The 18,274-nt window shown below is 38.8% G+C and overlaps 2 protein-coding genes across 5 annotated transcripts in view; one reads left to right on the top strand and one right to left on the bottom strand.

Moving 5' to 3' along the window:
• Positions 1-9,120, top strand: part of si:ch211-166a6.5 (clustered mitochondria protein homolog) — a 33,967-nt gene extending 24,847 nt beyond the window's left edge. For all 4 annotated transcript variants that reach the window (XM_061906417.1, XM_061906418.1, XM_061906416.1 and 1 more), the window contains 9 exons: positions 55-208; positions 288-427; positions 504-584; positions 2,190-2,315; positions 2,390-2,499; positions 2,573-2,666; positions 2,750-2,875; positions 2,946-3,019; positions 8,498-9,120. In XM_061906417.1, coding sequence (XP_061762401.1) covers positions 55-208; positions 288-427; positions 504-584; positions 2,190-2,315; positions 2,390-2,499; positions 2,573-2,666; positions 2,750-2,875; positions 2,946-3,019; positions 8,498-9,002 — 1,410 coding nt within the window. In that variant the 3' untranslated portion in view covers positions 9,003-9,120. The remainder of the gene's footprint in view (positions 1-54; positions 209-287; positions 428-503; positions 585-2,189; positions 2,316-2,389; positions 2,500-2,572; positions 2,667-2,749; positions 2,876-2,945; positions 3,020-8,497) is intronic.
• Positions 9,121-9,698: 578 nt separating this feature from the next.
• srrd (SRR1 domain containing) lies at positions 9,699-18,243 on the bottom strand. Its single transcript, XM_061906424.1, has 6 exons — positions 17,978-18,243; positions 17,862-17,902; positions 17,023-17,204; positions 14,021-14,119; positions 12,436-12,587; positions 9,699-12,362 (listed from the first exon to the last, which is right to left on the bottom strand). Exons 1-6 carry the CDS (start codon positions 18,118-18,120, stop codon positions 12,110-12,112), a joined length of 870 nt encoding a protein of 289 aa, XP_061762408.1. The 5' UTR covers positions 18,121-18,243; the 3' UTR covers positions 9,699-12,109.
• Between the last annotated feature and the right edge of the window lie 31 nt (positions 18,244-18,274).

Below are 18,274 nucleotides of genomic sequence, written 5' to 3'. Positions count from 1 at the left end.
TTGGCAATTAATACAGTATTATAATCATGATGTCCATATCCATTCTTTGTCCAGCTGAGACTGAGGGACTACTTCCTTGAAAGCCACAGCAAAGCTCCAATTGGCCCTGATGACATCATCAACATCTTCCCTGTCGTCAAACACGTCCACATGCCCACCTCCGACGCTTCCAAAGCTTTTTGTGCCGGACAGGACTCCCTCCAGAAAGGTGGAACATCCGAGATTGACGTGCTGAGATTTGTGTGATGAAACATTCACTGTAAAATTCATGTTTTCCATCACTGCAGGTCAGTTGGATCGCGCCTATGAACAACTGAAAGATGCTGCGTATCTGTTCGGGAGAGTTTGTGATGACCTCCATCGCGAGGCATGTTACTGCCACAGCCTGTTGGCCAAGTTAGCTTTTCTGCAGGGGAAATCCGCTGAGGTTGGTTAATAATCCTCCTGCTGTACTGGAACTGTTATCCAGGTTTTCACTGTGAATTTTCCCTTTTGTTCTCAAGGCACGTAGTGTCCAACTGAGAGCGGTGGTCATAAGTGAGAGGGTGCTTGGATTTGACCATCCCCATACAATTTACCAATATGTGAGTAAGAAAAGATGCTTAATGAGGACTTGCACTGTTTTCGGGGAATTTTGCCTACCATTTGTAAGACAGAAACACGTTTTTCTTTTTTTATACATTCTAAGTAGTAAAATATGGCACGTACGAGGTGGCTAACAATGCAGCTATTGGGAGTACACTATTTCGCCTAAAAGCCCTCTAAAAAAACATCCAAAAAAACGAATAATCCATTTATATCTCGTGACCTGGATATTAACCAAGTATAAGTGATAATGGTATTATAGGCGCTAACGTAAACAAACAATTTTTAGCCGGGCCATGATCACAGAAAGCTAACTTGCTTAAGCTGCTATATTGACGTATTGAGCTGGTGAAAGTTAATTCTACATTGTAAATCATGCCTATCACCTGGATACTTAAGAAAGTTGTGACAATAAACCGAGAAGTTGGTATGCTTTGACATTCAACTCTGACCCGGGTATTTGTGGGTATTATCATTATTTCTTTATCCAAACGCGAAAATGTGACCATCCCATCAGTCGGCATCCCAGTAGGAGAAGACATTGCACAGTAAGTGATTGTTTTATTACATCTGTAGATTGTATTTCTTGTTTAGCACTTAGTAATACTGCTATGTGATGCTTTGTGTTTAACTTGAGTTGGATCTGTTTAGCACACAGCTTCTAAATCTTGGAGATCATGCTTTTTACATTCAGGCTCAAACATATAAGGTTCTAGATCATTATTTGTCACAAAGTAATCGTTTTTGGCTCTCATGAAGTCTGCATGAGTAGTAATCAGTGATGTTGTTGAAGGGAAAAGTGTCCGTGAAATTTAATATGCCGCCTTATGCTTAAAATAAGCAAATATGTAAATATTAGATGCTTTGAGACGTGTTATTACATTACATATATACTTACAGCATGCGTTTAACACAATGATGGAGTTTTTATTTTAAAGCGCTTTATAGGCCGACTGGAACGACGCCTATCTACTCCATTGTTAGCTGACTTTTGATAACATTTATTTACGAGTTAGAATGCATAAAAAAAAGAAAAACATACAGTACAGGCCAAAATTTTGTACACACCTTCTCATTCAGAACACAATTGATGGTCCCAACCCTGTTGATAAAGCAAGAAATTCCACTAATCAACCCTGATAAGGCACACCTGTGAAGTGAAAACCATTTCAGGTGACTACCTCTTGAAGCTCATTGAGAGAATGCCAAGAGTGTGCAAATCAGTAATCAGAGCAAAGGGTGGCTATTTTGAAGAAAACTGAAATAGAAAACATGTTTTCAGTTATTTCACCTTTTTTTGTTCAGAACAGAACTCCACATGTGTTCATTCGTAGTTTTGATGCCTTTTGTGACAATCTACAATGTAAATAGTCATGAAAATAAAGAAAACACATTGAATGAGAAAGTGTGTCCAAACCTTTGGCCTGTACTTTGTTTTCTTGTCATGCATAAGGATTGTGAATTGTAAGGCAAAATTCCTAAAAAAAAAAAAATGCAGTTGCCCTTTAACCTTTTTATAATAGGAGAGCAAGTGTTAATGGTTTATCTGGGAGGATGGATGGATGAATTGTATATAGATGCAGTGACTGTGATTTCTGGTGTAGGCCTTCTTAGCTGTGTATGTTTATGCTGGAGGGGAGACAAGCCTGGCTCAGAAGTGTCTGCTGAGAGCCCGCCTGCTCTTACTAACCATCCATGGAGAGGACCACCCATACATCGCCACGCTAGATGTAGGTTATCAAAACTGTATTCATGTCACCATTGCCAAATTGATTGCTGAATCCCGATGTTACTTTTCTGGCAGAGTTGTCTGGGGTTGCTGCTAACGGGTGACCAAGCAGGGCAGTACCTCAAAAATGCCCTTCGACTCAACACTTCCTTCTTTGGCCCAATGAATCTGAACACTGCTCTCAAGTAAGATGTTTATAGCTTCATTGTTTGGCCACGGCATCACCAACATTGTTTCTTTATCCTCTTTCCTGTGCAGTCAGCACCTGGTGTCCCAATGGCTGTGCATCAAAGGCGACTACAGAGGTGCTATGAGTCACGAGAAAGAAGCCCTTACTGCTTTTACATCCCTGGTTCGCATCATTTTCTTAGCGAGGATGATTAAAATGGATTTGCCATGTTTTCTTAATTAATAGCATTTTTTTTCCCCTTACAGTTTGATGAGAGTCACCCTCAGACAAAATGCAGCAAAGATTTTTTGTGTACAATAACCAAGCAGGCAGTACAGGTCGAACGTTCTCTCAGACAAGCTGGAGCGGATGCGACAGAGCAAACAGTGGAGGTCAGACGCAGACTTTTTTCTTTTTCATTTAAATATAATCCATTAAACATGTTGCTCTTTACCTTTTTAGTGCCTATTGCCGACAAGTGAGACTGTTCTGGAGCAGATGGTTCTGATCACAGGGATCAAGAAGATTGCAGTCAGGTAAATGGAGGTCTTGAGTTTTCCATTTAACGTATCAGTTATTTCAGGGGTGTCCAAACTTTTTCCAGCGAAGGTCACATACAGAAAGATTTAAGCATACAGAGGCCATTTTGATGCATTCATTATATTTAAGTTACTTAAATCATTATATTCATTCACAATCAGTATATTGTAATCCATCTGAACAAAAGCTTTGTGATATAGATAACAAAGCAAGTAAGTTTAGTACCTAATTCAGTGATTCTCACATTGGTACGTGGGCTCCATTTTGTGGTATGTCAAAGAATAACTTGATTAAAGTACAGTGTTTGATTTTCCTGTATTCAAACACAGTGCTAATGTTCAAACTGTGTGTAATGTTACAGTGATAAAAATATTAAATATACTAGTGAAATAAAGTATTTGTCATGTTTTAATGAATACTTGGCCCTACTATGATACTGTATTTTAATGTTGGTCATTATGGTGGTACTTAAACAGTTAAGTGTTTTCTGAGGTGGTACTTGGTGAGAAAACTTTGAGAACCACTGATATAATCCAACCCCCTTAAAAATATTTAATTTTTCCTTATTGTTTTTCTTTACTAATATTATTATTATTCTGATCATCAAAACCTTTTTGATGTGTACACATGTTCATTATGACAAGACCCATGGAAATCATCAAAAAATATAAACAGTAAGATGTACATTTTGGTTTTCAGGTTGTATTTTTGGGGGGAAGGGGTTAGGGCAATTTCAAATTTGTTATTAGTTTTTTGCGTAATGTTTCAATTGAGGATGTGTTTGGTTTGTCCTTAAATTTTTTTACCGGCCAATAAAAAATTAGCTGCGGGTCGCAAATGGACACTGAATACTGGACAACCCTGAGTTATTGTCCAGTGCAGGGGATGGTAACCTTGTACTATTTTGGCCCCTCTGCCACAATAACAAAATTTTCTGGATACACAAAATGTAACACAGCCTATACAATTTTTTAAAAGTTTTCTAAATGATTCTACAGGCAAAGAAATCTGTCCATGCAGAATTAAATTGTGCCAACGTCTCTCACCGCCGCACATACACACCTTTCCTTTTTCCTTGCACTCCTCGCATTCATTCAGTCAGCAGTCAGGACACACTCACTGCCTCGCAGACAGTTGATACACATTTCCCCTGTATTCCTATTTACCAAATAGCTACATGGTCTATTCGGCGCACAAGTGAAGACCAGCGTGACTTTTCAGTCAGGTAGTGGGACACTTTCTGGTTTCATTGTGACTCAAATGGCAAAAAGACAAAACTACCTTCCTCATTAAGTCTAGGTCTCCAACGAGCAATCGATTATATTGATTAATCCGATTAGGGGGCAAAAAAATGAACGCTATGGCAAGCAGAAAAATCTTGTTCATTTCAACTACATAGAATACGTATTGAAGCTATAAAGTGTGTTTTATGCAGCTAGTCAATTAATTTAACAAAATAATCGATGGGTTACTCGAGTACTAAAATAATCAATAGCTGTAGCCTTAATAGTGCGCTGTATCTGTGTCAAGTCCTTCCTTCTGTTTGCAAGCTACTTCCTGGTTCATGGAGGGTGATGGCGGGCATATGCCATTTTAAATTATTTTGCAAGGGAACAGTTTTATCTCAGTCAAACAACACAACTACCGGTATGTTTTTTTTTTCTAACACAAGTGTATAGCTTGGTGTTCATATCTCAGCTAGATAACTACCACTTTCTGGTTGATGGAGAATAATGGAAGACAAGAGGGCCATAATGTACTGTATTTAATTGTGACTGATACTGCCAAGATTTTTCAAACAAAAGTGAAAAGAATAATGGAGCCATTTGTTTTTCCATACAGTGGGGCAAAAAAGTATTTAATCAGCCACCGATTGTGCAAGTTTTCCCTCTTAAAATGATGACAGAGGTTTGTAATTTTCATCATAGATACACTTAAACTGTGAGAGACAGAATCTGAAAAAGAAATCCAGGAATTCACATTGTAAGAATTTTAAAGAATTTATTTGTAAATTATGTTGGAAAATAAGTATTTGGTCAACCATTCAAAGCTCTCATTGATGGAAGGAGATTTTGGCTCAAAATCTCCCGATACATGGCCCCATTCATTCTTTCCTTAACACGGATCAATCATCCTGCCCCCATAGCAGAAAAACAGCCCCAAAGCATGATGTTTCCACCCCAAATTCTTCACAGTAGGTATGGTGTTCTTGGGATGCAACTCAGTATTCTTCTTCCTCCTAACACGACAAGTTGAGTTTATACCAAAAAGTTCTATTTTGGTTTCATCTGACCACATGACATTCTCCCAATCCTCTGCTGTATCATCCATGTATCCATTTTGGTATAAACTCAACTCGTCGTGTTTGGAGGAAGAAGAATACTGAGTTGTATCCCAAGAACACCATACCTACTATGAAGCATGGGGGTGGAAACATCATGCTTTGGGGCTGTTTTTCTGCTAAGGGGACAGGGCGATTGATCCGTGTTAAGGAAAGAATGAATGGGGCCATGTATCGTGAGATTTTGAGCCAAAACCTCCTTCCATCAATGAGAGCTTTGAATGGTTGACCAAACACTTATTTTCCACCATAATTTACAAATAAATTCTTTAAAATTCTTACAATGTGAATTCCTGGATTTTTTTTCACATTCTGTCTCTCAGAGTTAAAGTGTACTATGATGAAAATTACAGATCTCTGTCATCATTTTAAGTGTGAGAACTTGCACAATCGGTGGCTGACTAAATACTTTTTTGCTCCACTGTATGTTTGTTAGCAGGCTACTTCCTACTTTATTGAAAATACCTAAAACGTTGGAATTAGACGGTCAGAATCGTTTGTATTTTGGAGTGCAGAGACCTATTATACTGTAACTAAAATGGCGAAAAAACAATCACAAATTGAATTGAATTGAATTATATTTATAAAGCGCTTTTCTCTAGTGACTCAAAGTGCTTTTACATAGTACAACCCAAAATCTAAGTTACATTTAAACCAATGTGGGTGGCACTGGGAGCAGGTGGGTAAATTGTCTTGCCCAAGGACACAACGGTAGTAACTAGGATGGCGGAAGCGGGGATCGAACCTGGAACCCTCAAGTTGCTGGCACGGCCACTCCACCAATCGCGCTACACCGCCCCAAATGTATGGTCTTTTTGCTTTTAAGACAATAAAATTCAAAAATCATACTGAAATGGGGTAGTTTTTCCCCATTGGAGATTATTTAAATTCAATTCAATGCATTCCAGAACAGAATCATTTGTGTTTTGCACACAGAAAGCAATGCAAAACGCATATAATTGACAAATTAAATGGAGGTTGGGGACAGCCTCACGAATGCCACCTCTGTACTTTCGTACGATGTCTTTTTTGGATTCAGTATTGTTTTTCATCTTTTTATCAGTGCTGGCCCTTGTGTTATACGATATCCAAGAACGCACAGACAGCAGCTCTGTGTTCACGTAACTTATTTGTTCAACTGATGCAACTGCTTGCATGCGTGACATCACGCAGCTTTCGGAAGACTATGAGACTCTTGTTGACTCTGATAGGACTATTACTGTATGCCACAACTTTGGTTCTATTGTGGATTATTTTGCAGCTGCAGTTCATTTAAAAAGCACAGAGACTGTGTCGCTAACATGTCCATGAGCTTACTAAACAGACATATTTTTGATGAAAACCTTTGCCTAAAGCTGAATCATACTAACACAGAGGTGTATTAAAACCAGGATACCTCGATTTACAAACTTGTTTTTAACAGTGTTTGTAAGTAGAAAAGTTTGTATATTGAAGCAAATTTCTCCATAAGACACAAACTGACATAAATATTGGTTTCCAGCCTTGGCAAAAGTCCATATTTTAATCAAGGTTTTTACACTTTAAGCATAATATATAGCGCTATGTACTGTGTATTAAACAAACATAAGAAGGTGGTGGATCAATCCGTACATCCATCCATCTTCTTCCGCTTATCCGAGGTCGGGTCGCGGGGGCAGCAGCCTAAGCAGGGAAGCCCAGACTTCCCTCCCTCCAGCCACTTCGTCCAGCTCCTCCCGGGGGATCCCGAGGCGTTCCCAGGCCACCCAGGGGGCAGTCTTCCCAGCGTGTCCTGGGTCTTCCTCGTGGTCTCCTACCGGTCGGACGTGCCTGAAACACCTCCCTAGGGAGGCGCTCAGGTGGCATCCTGACCAGAACCGAACCACTTCATCTGGCTCCTCCCGATGTGGAGGAGCAGCGGCTTTACTTTGAGTTCCTCCTGAATGGCAGAGCTTCTCACCCTATCTCTAAGGGAGGAGGAAACTCATTTCGGCCGCTTGTACCCGTGATCTTGTCCTTTCGGTCATAACCCAAAGCTCATGGCCATAGGTGAGAATGGGAACGTAGATCGACCGTTAAATTGAGAGCTTTGCCTTCCGGCTCAGCTCCTTCTTCACCACAACGGATAGAAGCAGTGTCCGCATTACTGAAGACGCCGCACTGTCGATCTTGTGATCCACTCTTCCCTCACTCGTGAACAAGACTCCAAAGTACTTGAACTCCTCCATTTGAGGCAAGATATCCTCCCAAACCCGGAGATGGCACTCCACCCTTTTCTGGGCGAGAAGCTGATTCGTGATGGATCACCCAACTATTTAATAACAAAGCCAAAATAACAGCTAGGTGAACGGTCCTCCTCGTATTCAACCGCCCTTCTGACACGCACACGCACTGTCACTAGCTTTGTGGTGCAGTCACAGTTTGAAAGGAGGAAGGGGAGACAGTATCGACAATGCTGTGGATATTTCCTGAATGTTTCAAACTACACATTGCTTGTCCATTGCTTTCTTTGGACACATATTGAGTAAGCATAACTAAAAAACTGCTGTAAAAAAGCTGTATATATATATATATATATATATATATATATATATATATATATATACACATACACTGTATATATATATCACGTCATCGATTGGAAAATGCATTTTTAGACAATGTGATTTGCCTGAGCGGCTAGGAAACTGAGAGTAACAAGCAACAAGCGGTAGAAAATGGATTAGAAAGGACAGATTAAAAAAAAATAAAAACATATTTTAACTTGGGACTTTCCGCGGGCCAGATCTCAAATGCTGGGGGGCCGGATCTGGCCCGCGGGCCGTACTTTGGGGACCACTGAACTAGTGGTTTGTAAATGGAGTTTCCACTGTATTTATTTGTCCTCTTGTTAGCAGCCCACTTGCTGGTTCTTGGACGCTGTTGACAGACAATGAGACAGTACCATTTGATTTGTGGCTAAATTAAATGTTTAATCCCTCCGCAAAATGTTGTGATTACTGGTTTGTCAAATTCTGTTAAATAACCTACTGCAATCTATACAATACGTCTCATTTTGCACTTGGCAGGGGCATGAAGTCACTTAAAAACACTTTTTAACTCAGACATCTATATTCAAATCTATTCACGAGTCTATTGTTGCATATATTTTTAGTGGCCGGTTCCAAGAGTTGAAGCAGAAACATCAGGAGCTGAAGGCGGCAGTGGCAAAAGAGCTGATGAGCAAAGCAGCTGACGAGTTCTTGGAGGTCATGAATGGCGAGAAGAAGGAGCAGCCAGCTCAAGAAACAGGAAGCGGGAAGGAAGTTCCCACAGAAGGAAGCCCGGCTGAAGAAACAACAAGCAAGTGCCAGCAAGAACAGTCGGTTGAAGAAACCTCAGCTGAAACTGCGGCTTCAGCGATTGGTCACACGGTGAAGGCTGAAGAGAAAACAGATCCCAAGATGGAGAATTGTGCTGATGGTGAATGCATCCCAGCCAATGGCATCAAGACCGACGAAGAAATGCATTGTGATCAAACAAATGACACAAAGTCAGGGTCAGCCCAGGTCACAGAGAGCCTCAAAAGTAAGGCGACGTGGGCGGATATTGTAGTCTCTAACACAACTGCAGTCAATGGAGAGGTAAACATCTCCGTCAATGGAACAGATCAAGAGTGAAAACCTCAAGTAGCCAATGAGTGTAAGATAATGATTTACTACAGTATGGGTTGATGCTGGGAGAAGTCTATATGGTCCAGTGCTGTTTCTCCTTCAAAAATAAAGTTTGTACCATAAAGATGTGTCCTTTATTACAGTTAAACTATGGCACAATTCTCTACAAATGTATGTATCAGATAATCCAATAATTTTCAGGTATTTACTGCTAACAAGCACTTTCATTTTGGGTTTTTGCTTGTACCAAGACAATCATACCTGTTACTTGCCAGCACAACAATTTCCACAAAAGCATGTGGTATTTCTCAGTGAGTTTAAATTAACCCTAAATTATAATCTTAAGGATCTTTGAAATTTGTATTTAAGAGCAATAAACATTCCAAAGATCCACCAGTGCACCATTTCAACTCTTAAATGAATTGGAAATCAAAATATTGAGGCAAACTAATTATTCATGATCTAATGTCCACCGAAAAAATTAGAGGCAACACACCCTCGTTTGTCTAACTCCTGTGAAACAAAAAGAAAAGGTTTGCAAAACAAACCATGCCCGTTTGTCCAACCCCAAAAATGTTAAGATTGCTACAAGATAAATGCGACTAAAACATGAAGTACACTAGGAGTCATACACAATGAGAAAATATACTTTTAACTCATTGCAAAAAAAACATCACTTTAAAAAAATACACCTGCAATGCCTCAGGTTTGCAATATTCTTTATAGTATTAAATAGAAATAGTATTAAAATAACCATTGATGCATTTTAGAAAGACACATTCCCAAACGTTTGACAGGGCCAAATTAATTTTGGATACAGCGCTTGTATTGGAACACATTGGATTGTGTACATCAGTGCTTCTCAATTATCTTCTGCCACTTTTTTTCCATGTTATTGAGAACTTTATTTCCCCACATTCCATGTTCATCAAAGCAATTTGTTACACCTTGACATTTCAGTCTCATCAATTGTCAATACACACAAAAACGACAAATAATTCGGAGTATTTTTCTAAAACATTGAAAATGTTTTAAAACTGTAAATATCGGGTCACTTGTCAGCTTTATCAGCTTATTTTTTATTAAAAAGAGCTATTGCCTTCTGCTTGTTCTGAGCGACAATATCAGAAGGGATAAAAATTGGCATTTTTTACACTTTCCCTGAACATAGTCTATCCAGAAGACAATTTTAAAAAGCCTTCAACTCTAATACATTTCAAACTGTCAACTACATTAATTTGAGGAATTTTTTATTAAGCACAAATAACTACACTTATTTTCCAATATATAGCGTTTTTTGCACCTTGCAATGCGGTGGGTGACTTTATAGGAGGGCTTTTTTTATATTTACCAATGTTGTGCTTACAAAATTATTTTCATCCAGTTTTCGTTGAAAATAATTTCCTATTAATAAAAGTGGTGTGTATATGCCGTCTTCATTTGTTTGGTATTTCCTCATATCATGTTATACATGCGGTGAATCCAAACCTGTGTGAAGTGCCCCACCCTCACACCCCGCCCAACTCTCCCCAAACTTTTCCCAATCGTTTGTGCGGCACGGATATTAACTTATTCTAAAATCAATTTTCTAACTAGTAGAACACTTGTCAAAATCACCGCAAACTTGTGTCCCCCATTCGTTGGGTGCTGTAAAATGTTTTTGTCTGCCGATTGTAGTTTTTAAGTTCTTAACGTTTCAAAATTCATAACCAGACACCGGCACCTTGTCAAAATCTCCCTAATCCAGTTCCAATCGTTTGAGCTGCAAAATTTTTTGGTTTATTAGATTTTTAAGTTATTAACGTTCTAAGTTTTTTTGCACAACCTCGCCAAACTTGGTCATTGGTTTGTGCTGCAAAACCTTTTCATTTATCATAGTTTTTAAGTTATTAATGTTTTGTGATTTACCTGTGGGAAGTTGCCGCCCACCACCTTGTCCAAATTCCCCCAAACTCGTCCCAATCGTTTGTGCTGCAAAAATGTTTTTTTGTGCCATTACGTTTTTTGAGTCATTTGTTTTTTATGATATTAATGTGTTATTATTCGTAACCAGCCCTCCAACTATGTCAAAATCTCCCCAAACTGGTGGAAAACGTTTTCGTCTAACTAATATAGTTTTAAAGTTATTGATAAATTATGATTCATAACCAGCTCTCCCACCTTCACATAAAGTCCCAAACGTTTGTGCAGCAAACATTTTTGGATTAACTGATAATAGTTTAATGTATTAACATTTACTGTTTTTTATATTATTAACGTGTTATGATTCATAATAGGCAAAATCTCCTCAAACTTGACCCAATAGTTGGTGCTGCAAAAAGCTACGCTTTAACTATAATAGTTTTTAAAGTTGTTAACGTTTTATGATTCATGACCACCTTCTCAAAATCCACCCAAATGAGTCCAAATTGTCTGGCAACTGTGCAAATATTTTGGATCTATTATAGTTTTAATGTTATTAACGTTTTATGTAGCTGGTTATGAATCATTCATTGTTAGTAACTTCAAAAACATAATAGTTAGACAGAAATGTTTTGCAGACAATTGGAGCACAAACGAATGGGACAAGTTTGGGGAGATTTTGTCATGTTTAGAAGGCCAGTAATAAATAATTTCACGTTGACATAAAAACTATAAAACATTAATGACCTAAAATACCTAATGAAAAAAAACCAACACTTTGGAGCACAAACAATTAGGAGAACTTTGGGGAAATTTGGACAAGGTAGGGTGCATTTGTTTGTTTTTTACTACTGTGTACTTACTACTTCTACTGGGTAGAACAGGGAGTATGTAAGTTAGACTGAGCAATGCTGCCACCTAGCTGCAGGCTTGTGTATTGTTCTAAAATGACTACTAGAGTGTAGTCACAAACAATGAAAACACTGGTCATACTGTTGTGCTTATTATTAGAACTACTATAGCACAGATAAACCTATTTTGATTAAGCACTTGTTTTCCTTTACTTAATTCATTATTTTGGGTTGGTTTAAAAAAAAAAAAAAAAAAGATACTGCTTCTCTAATTGTCCATGGTTATCACATCGCTGCTCTGGTGCATCTATCTATCCAGCAGTGCTTTGTGTCCACCATATAAGAGAAAAGCTGCCACCCTTAACTGTCACTCATTTTTATGGGTTCGTTTTGTATTATCTCCAAATCCGGGCAGTGCTGGTATAATGGTTCAGGCGTCTCTGTCCAAGTAGACTTTGGCAGACCAAAAAGGGCGCTAGACTTAAAAGTGATGAGTGCAGTGTCACCGAAGACGTCCAAAAGACGAGATGGACAGGTTAGCTGTCTGTCTTCACATACAGTCACTGCCTGGCTGATGTATCTGTAGTCCCTCTGAAATTCTCTCTCAAGCATCCTGTTGGCACAACAAAATCAAATAAAATGCAAATTAACAGGTTTTTTTTAAATCCAACATGTGTTGTGCAGACCTCTCTCTCATGCTGCTAAAGCTGTTTCCTATTATCATCAAGAGGGGCAAACATTGTGCACTCCAGTTCTTCCACAGCAGGTTGTTGTATAAGGCTTTCCCACAATGCATCAGGTAAAAGAGGGTAGGTTTGGTGGCCAGTCGCTTCCCCTCCTACACACCATTGGGCCAATTACTAATACTAGTAACAGGGTAGGTCACAATTTTAACAAAACATGCAAAAGCATTAGAAGAGGGGTGTCCAAACCCCAGACCCCTGCACCGCGAGACTGCATAAGTCCAATAAGCAAATTGGCTGGGCATACAATTTACATAGTAAGCAGTCTGATAGTTGCCATTTTGTCACCATTTACTGGCCAACTTGAGTTATTCAACTTCACGTCAGTGGCCATTAATTGTACACCAATGTTTCTCATTGCTGAGAGCTCAAACCACGCGTAAACGTTTGTGTGTGTCTGTATGCGGAGTAAAACTATGGAACAAACTGAACTGGACTTACAACACAAGCAATGCCAAACTATTAGTCGATTTAAACTATTATACATACATTGGGTCTGGTTCAAGTATGGAGATGAGGGTCTTTAAATTGACCTGCTGTTGTACTCAGTCTCAAATTGTTAACATGTGCTATATAGTCTGCCTATTACCATTGTTTGTATTTTGTCACTCACCATTGTTGGTATGTTCATTCTTTCTACATTGTTGATCCAAATTATTGTTACAGAGTAATAATTATTGTCACCTGTGGTAATGCCATCATGAAACAACATTTGTATTATAATCCTTGAACAAAGTAACAGTGAAACTCAATGTATCAACAAATGATCTTCCCACTCTCTTTCAGGCAAAACTTAATCACCATGCTCACATACTCTATATTTATTACCTTTTGCATTATATTAATTTAAATTATTATGTGTTATCTACCTTTTACATGTTTTATGTCATTGCCTGAACTAAATGAATACATGAAAAATGAAAAATAAAACAGTATTCACTTATATGACCCAATCCAAACCACCTTCTCTAGTCATGGTGCAGAAAAAGAAATTCAACCCGCACTAAAAATCAACAAACATGGTCACACTTAACACATCCTGCACATTGGACTTTGTGGATATTGTAAAAAACATCCAATTGGATTAAAGAAAAAAATCCTAACTACAGCCATTTAAATCCAATATAAAGGATGATGGGAAGAATGCAAAACACTCTCTCCACACTTATCCATGTTTGGCGCATTTTTGCGGCTTGATATTTCTGATTGATTTCAAAACTTTAAGGAGGTCGTTATGGAAGCAAATTCTTAATTCTCTAAATAACCAATTATAATAATTACTAATTATATATCCATTATATGATTGTAACAATATGTAATCATATATATATATATATATATATATATATATATATATATATATATACACACACACACACACACACACACACACACATACATACTGTACATACATATAGTTATTCTGCATGCAGTCGACTTTTGGCCCCAGACCAAATTTTTTAAGCCCAATGCCGCCCCCCGAGTCAAAAGGTTTGGACACCCCTGCATTACAATCTACTTAACTGGCCTCATTTTCTGAGAGAACAGTCAGACCCAAAGCTCTCAGGACATCTTTTTCTCCAGAGGAGAAAGCAGGATCAAAAACAAAACAGTCTTTGAGTAGAATCTGTTGGAAGAGAGACATTAAAGTTAAAATTAAAGTACCAGTGATTGTCACACACACATTAGGTGCAGTGAAATTTGTCCTCTGCATTTGACCCATCCCCTTGTTCACCCCCTGGGAGGTGAGGGGAGCAGTGGGCAGCAGCGGTGCCACGCCCAGGAATCATTTTCGGTAATAGAACCCCCAATCCCTACCCTTGATGCTGAGTGCCAAGCAGGGAGGTAACGGGTTCCATTTTTATAGTCTTTGGTATGACTCGGCCGGGGTTTGAACTGACAACCTACCGATCTCTGGGCGGAAACTCTAACCACTAGGCCACTGAGTAGTAAGACATATACCGTATTTCCTTGAATTGCCGCAAGGCATATAGTATGCGCCTGCCTTGAATTACTGCCGGGTCAAACTCGCTTTGCAAAATAATTAGCACATGCTTAGTATTACCGCCTGGTCAAACTCGTGACGTCACGAGTGACACTTCCACTGTCATCATTTTCAAAATGGAGGAAGCTGATTTCAATACCTGGAATTTGAAATCGCATAAAGGGAAGAAGATTAAGAGCTATTCAGTAGGATTTAAGGTCCAAGTTTACATCACACTCAAATTTTTACTGCATGCCTTTGGTGAGTGCTGGAGTGAGAAGAGATTTTAAAATAATTAGCGCATGCTTACTTTTACCGCATGCCTTTGGTAAGCGCAGGGGTGATAAGAGGTTTTAAATTAATTAGCGCCCGGGCGGCAATTCAAGGAAATACGGAACTTAGGATCAGGGTGTTCCGATCAGGGTTATACGCTGCCCATCCTGATGCAGTTCCTCCATGAGTGAGATCGGCCAATACCGATCACATGTATCACATGTAAAGGGGCTGTCTGCAACATTTACACAGATGCCTATAGTGGGCGCACACTTTCCAATGTATTTCACACAATATATCCCGCCCTCTCACGGTTTCAGGGACGGAATGACGTAACTATGTACCTACGTAACACATGCACACGCATTAGCTTCAAGTGTTATTAGCTAATAATAGCAATTATGGATAGCTAGCGTTAGCTGTCATTGAGTTTATATTCCATCATAAAAACATGACTGCAAATTTGTCATTGGTTCTCTTGGACTGTTTTTGTATGTGTGCACGCACTCTCAGTGCGTATATGTTGACGAGACAGGGTGAGTGACCGCCGTAAATAATTGTATCCAGGCCGGTAAAAAATAGTAATCACATAAACTTGGTAATTGTGAAAAATATAGACAATTGTTAAACAAATGTGTGTTTTTAAATCACTAATGGTAACATTCATCCATTTTCTACCGCTTGTCCCTTTCGGGATAGCTGGGGGTGCTGGAGCCTATCTCAGCTGCATTCGGGCGGAAGGGGGAGGCACACACTGGACAAGTCGCCATCTTATCACAGTAATGGGAACATCCATCCATCCATTTTCTACCGCTTATTCCTTTTGGGGTAGCGGGGGCGCTCGCGCATATCTCAGCTACAATCGGGCAGAAGGCGGCGTACACCCTGGACAAGTCACCACCTCATCGCAGGGCCAACACAGCTAGACAGACAACATTCACACTCACATTCACACACTAGGGCCAATTTAGTGTTGCCAATCAACCTATCCCCAGGTGCATGTCTTTGGAGGTGGGAGGAAGCCGGAGTACCCGGAGTGAACCCACGCATTCACGGGGAGAACATGAGCTAGCTAATTTAATATCCACACAATATTTAAACTAGTTCCATATTCACTTTATTACATACAATTGTTTAAGCAAAACAAAGTCAATAGTACACAATAATTAAACAAAACCAAAAACTACTATCTAATACAAATTTTATATTTTTGTTTTGCCCTCAAAGTCCCTGTGTATTCACGGAATTATTCCTTGAGGGTGTAAACTTGAAAAAAACGACAACAAAAAGAAGATTTTGAGAAAATAAAATGATCTACTTAATCACCATAGTACTGACCATATACTGATACTACTCTTGGTATTGATGCGAACAACTTATGGACTTCACCACTCTCATCTTACATGTTGTGTACTGATTGCGATAATACACACACATCAACAGTAGTTGTTATAGACTCTTATTAATCTACTCGTTAATTTTGTGTTTGTGTCTGCTTAGTTTCTGCTCCAAAGTGGTTCCATCTACACTTCTTGACCTTTACCAAGCACTCTTATCTAGGTGTTGTTTCAAGCTATCTTAGGGGTTGCTTAGCTATTAGCATGTCTGCTCCTGGCTTGCTCTCTCGTTGTTTTTAACATTTTTAACCTCTTGATAACGACACAAAAAAATCTAGTTTATTTGCATTATAAAGGTGATTATTATTAGCTTAGGAGAATTGCTCTACACTGTGCTCCCAATCTCTGGAACGAGTCGAACGACTTACCTTTATGAGTGTTAGACAGGCCTACTATCTTCCTGTTTTTAAATCACTCTTAAAAACACACTTTTATTCCATGGCCTTTAACATTCTGTGATCTCCATCCTGCTACGGCATTCCATAATGCACCTGCTGTTAACCTGTTTCTATGTTTCATTTATTTATCATGTTCCGTTTGTGTTGTGTTGTGTTTGCTCGTTTTTCTTGTGTTATCTTTTAACCTGCCTATTGTACAGCACTTTGGCTACCCCTGTGGTAAATTGTAAATGTGCTTTATAAATAAAGTTGATTTGATTTGATTTGTATGTAGATACACATAATTAGCTGCCAGCCACTAAAAACAAAAAAACAGCGCAAGCTACAGGGGATCGATCGCTGTTTGTGATCGGCAATGGCGAGCTCATGCTTTATCACAAAAATCGTCTGAAACTGGTCGGTGGCCGATTGATCGGCACGTCCCTCAATAAGGAGTCATTTGTTTGGAGACAAGAGTGACAGCAGTAATACATTTTACCTTTCCTGCATCCAGGAGCAAGAGCATCATGGCCAGCTGGTAGCGTGCAGACACACTCGAGGAAAAGGTGCCCAAGCCATAACACACACATTGAAGTGGACTTATTTTGTCATCCAAACTCTCGTGGAATTTTTCTGCTGAGTCCTTAATTTTCTTGTGGTTCAAAGATGGTAGGATCTGATCTGGAAGACAAGACGGTTACATGTTTGCCAAATTATGCTTCTGACTGGAAAATGTTGCTTTGCTGTTTGTCTACGCTCATGGTGTAATCATATGTGCTTGGTATTTGTTGCTTTTTTTTGTTGTTTGTGGTGCTTTACTTTTAGTGCAATTAACAGTGCAATAACAGTGCAATACTTTTTCATAATATGGTTACTACTGTCTAGTTTATCTTGTTATATTCTTCTTTTTACTGTTATATTTTTATTCTTATTGTCGCTTTTTATTTTTATTCTTATTGTATAATTTTTTTATTTTATTTCCATTTATACCCCCATTATTTACTTTTTAAATTCGATCTCAATTCTGTACACTGCTGCTGGAATTTTAATTTTCCTGAGGTAACTCTCCTGAAGGAATCAATAAAGTACTATATATATCTATATATCTACTTTTGTAGCTGTATGTCCAAATGTCACCACTGAAGTGGCTGCTTGTTGCATCATCTCCGTATTCTGGAATGTCTTTTGATGTTTCCCTCTTGTTTTCAAGTGTTTTACTTTATTTTGTAGATTTTTTGAATCTGCACTGCAACCACATAATTTCCCCATTGTGGGATGAATAAATAAGTATAGAATAAACTATCTGTTATTGTAGTGATAATAAATATTTTTACTCACCTTTCCATTCTTTCCAAACTTCTTCACATTTGAGTTCAGCCCTGCAGAAAAGAACGTGGAATTACAATAATTTAATGCAACTGAACAATTGCAGTTTTATTGAATACAATTCTTACACGATTTCTTTGATCCGCTTGATAGTTTTACCCACATCCAACGGGGTTTGACAGCACGTTGGAGACACACGTAAACTCTTTAAACTTTTGGACGCACCTTTTCGTCGGCGTGCGACCTGCCACTCACCCATTGTGTCAGACATCTGGATTAATTTAATTAGAATACAAAAATGTGAGGAATATATATTCAAAAACAGCTTTTTGCTGTTGTTGTTTAGCAACTGTATGATGCATCGGAATACTTTACGTGTGGCACAGTTTTTGTACTTCCGGTGTTGTTATGAGTCTGTCATTATT

This window comes from Nerophis ophidion, linkage group LG07 (genome assembly GCF_033978795.1).
Source record: "Nerophis ophidion isolate RoL-2023_Sa linkage group LG07, RoL_Noph_v1.0, whole genome shotgun sequence".
NCBI lineage: Eukaryota > Metazoa > Chordata > Actinopteri > Syngnathiformes > Syngnathidae > Nerophis > Nerophis ophidion.
Note: the sequence above shows the minus strand (reverse complement) of the source record. Positions and strands in the feature narration are given on the sequence as shown.

Excerpts from the sequence above, each read along its gene's own strand:
- srrd (XM_061906424.1), bottom strand. The coding sequence starts at position 18,120 with ATGTCTGACACAATGGGTGAGTGGCAGGTCGCACGCCGACGAAAAGGT. Across the intron at positions 17,903-17,977 it reads AAGCGGATCAAAGAAATCGT|GGCTGAACTCAAATGTGAAG; the intron begins GTAAGAATTGTA and ends TCTTTTCTGCAG. Across the intron at positions 12,588-14,020 it reads CTGTTCTCTCAGAAAATGAG|GAGGGGAAGCGACTGGCCAC; the intron begins GCCAGTTAAGTA and ends AATGGTGTGTAG.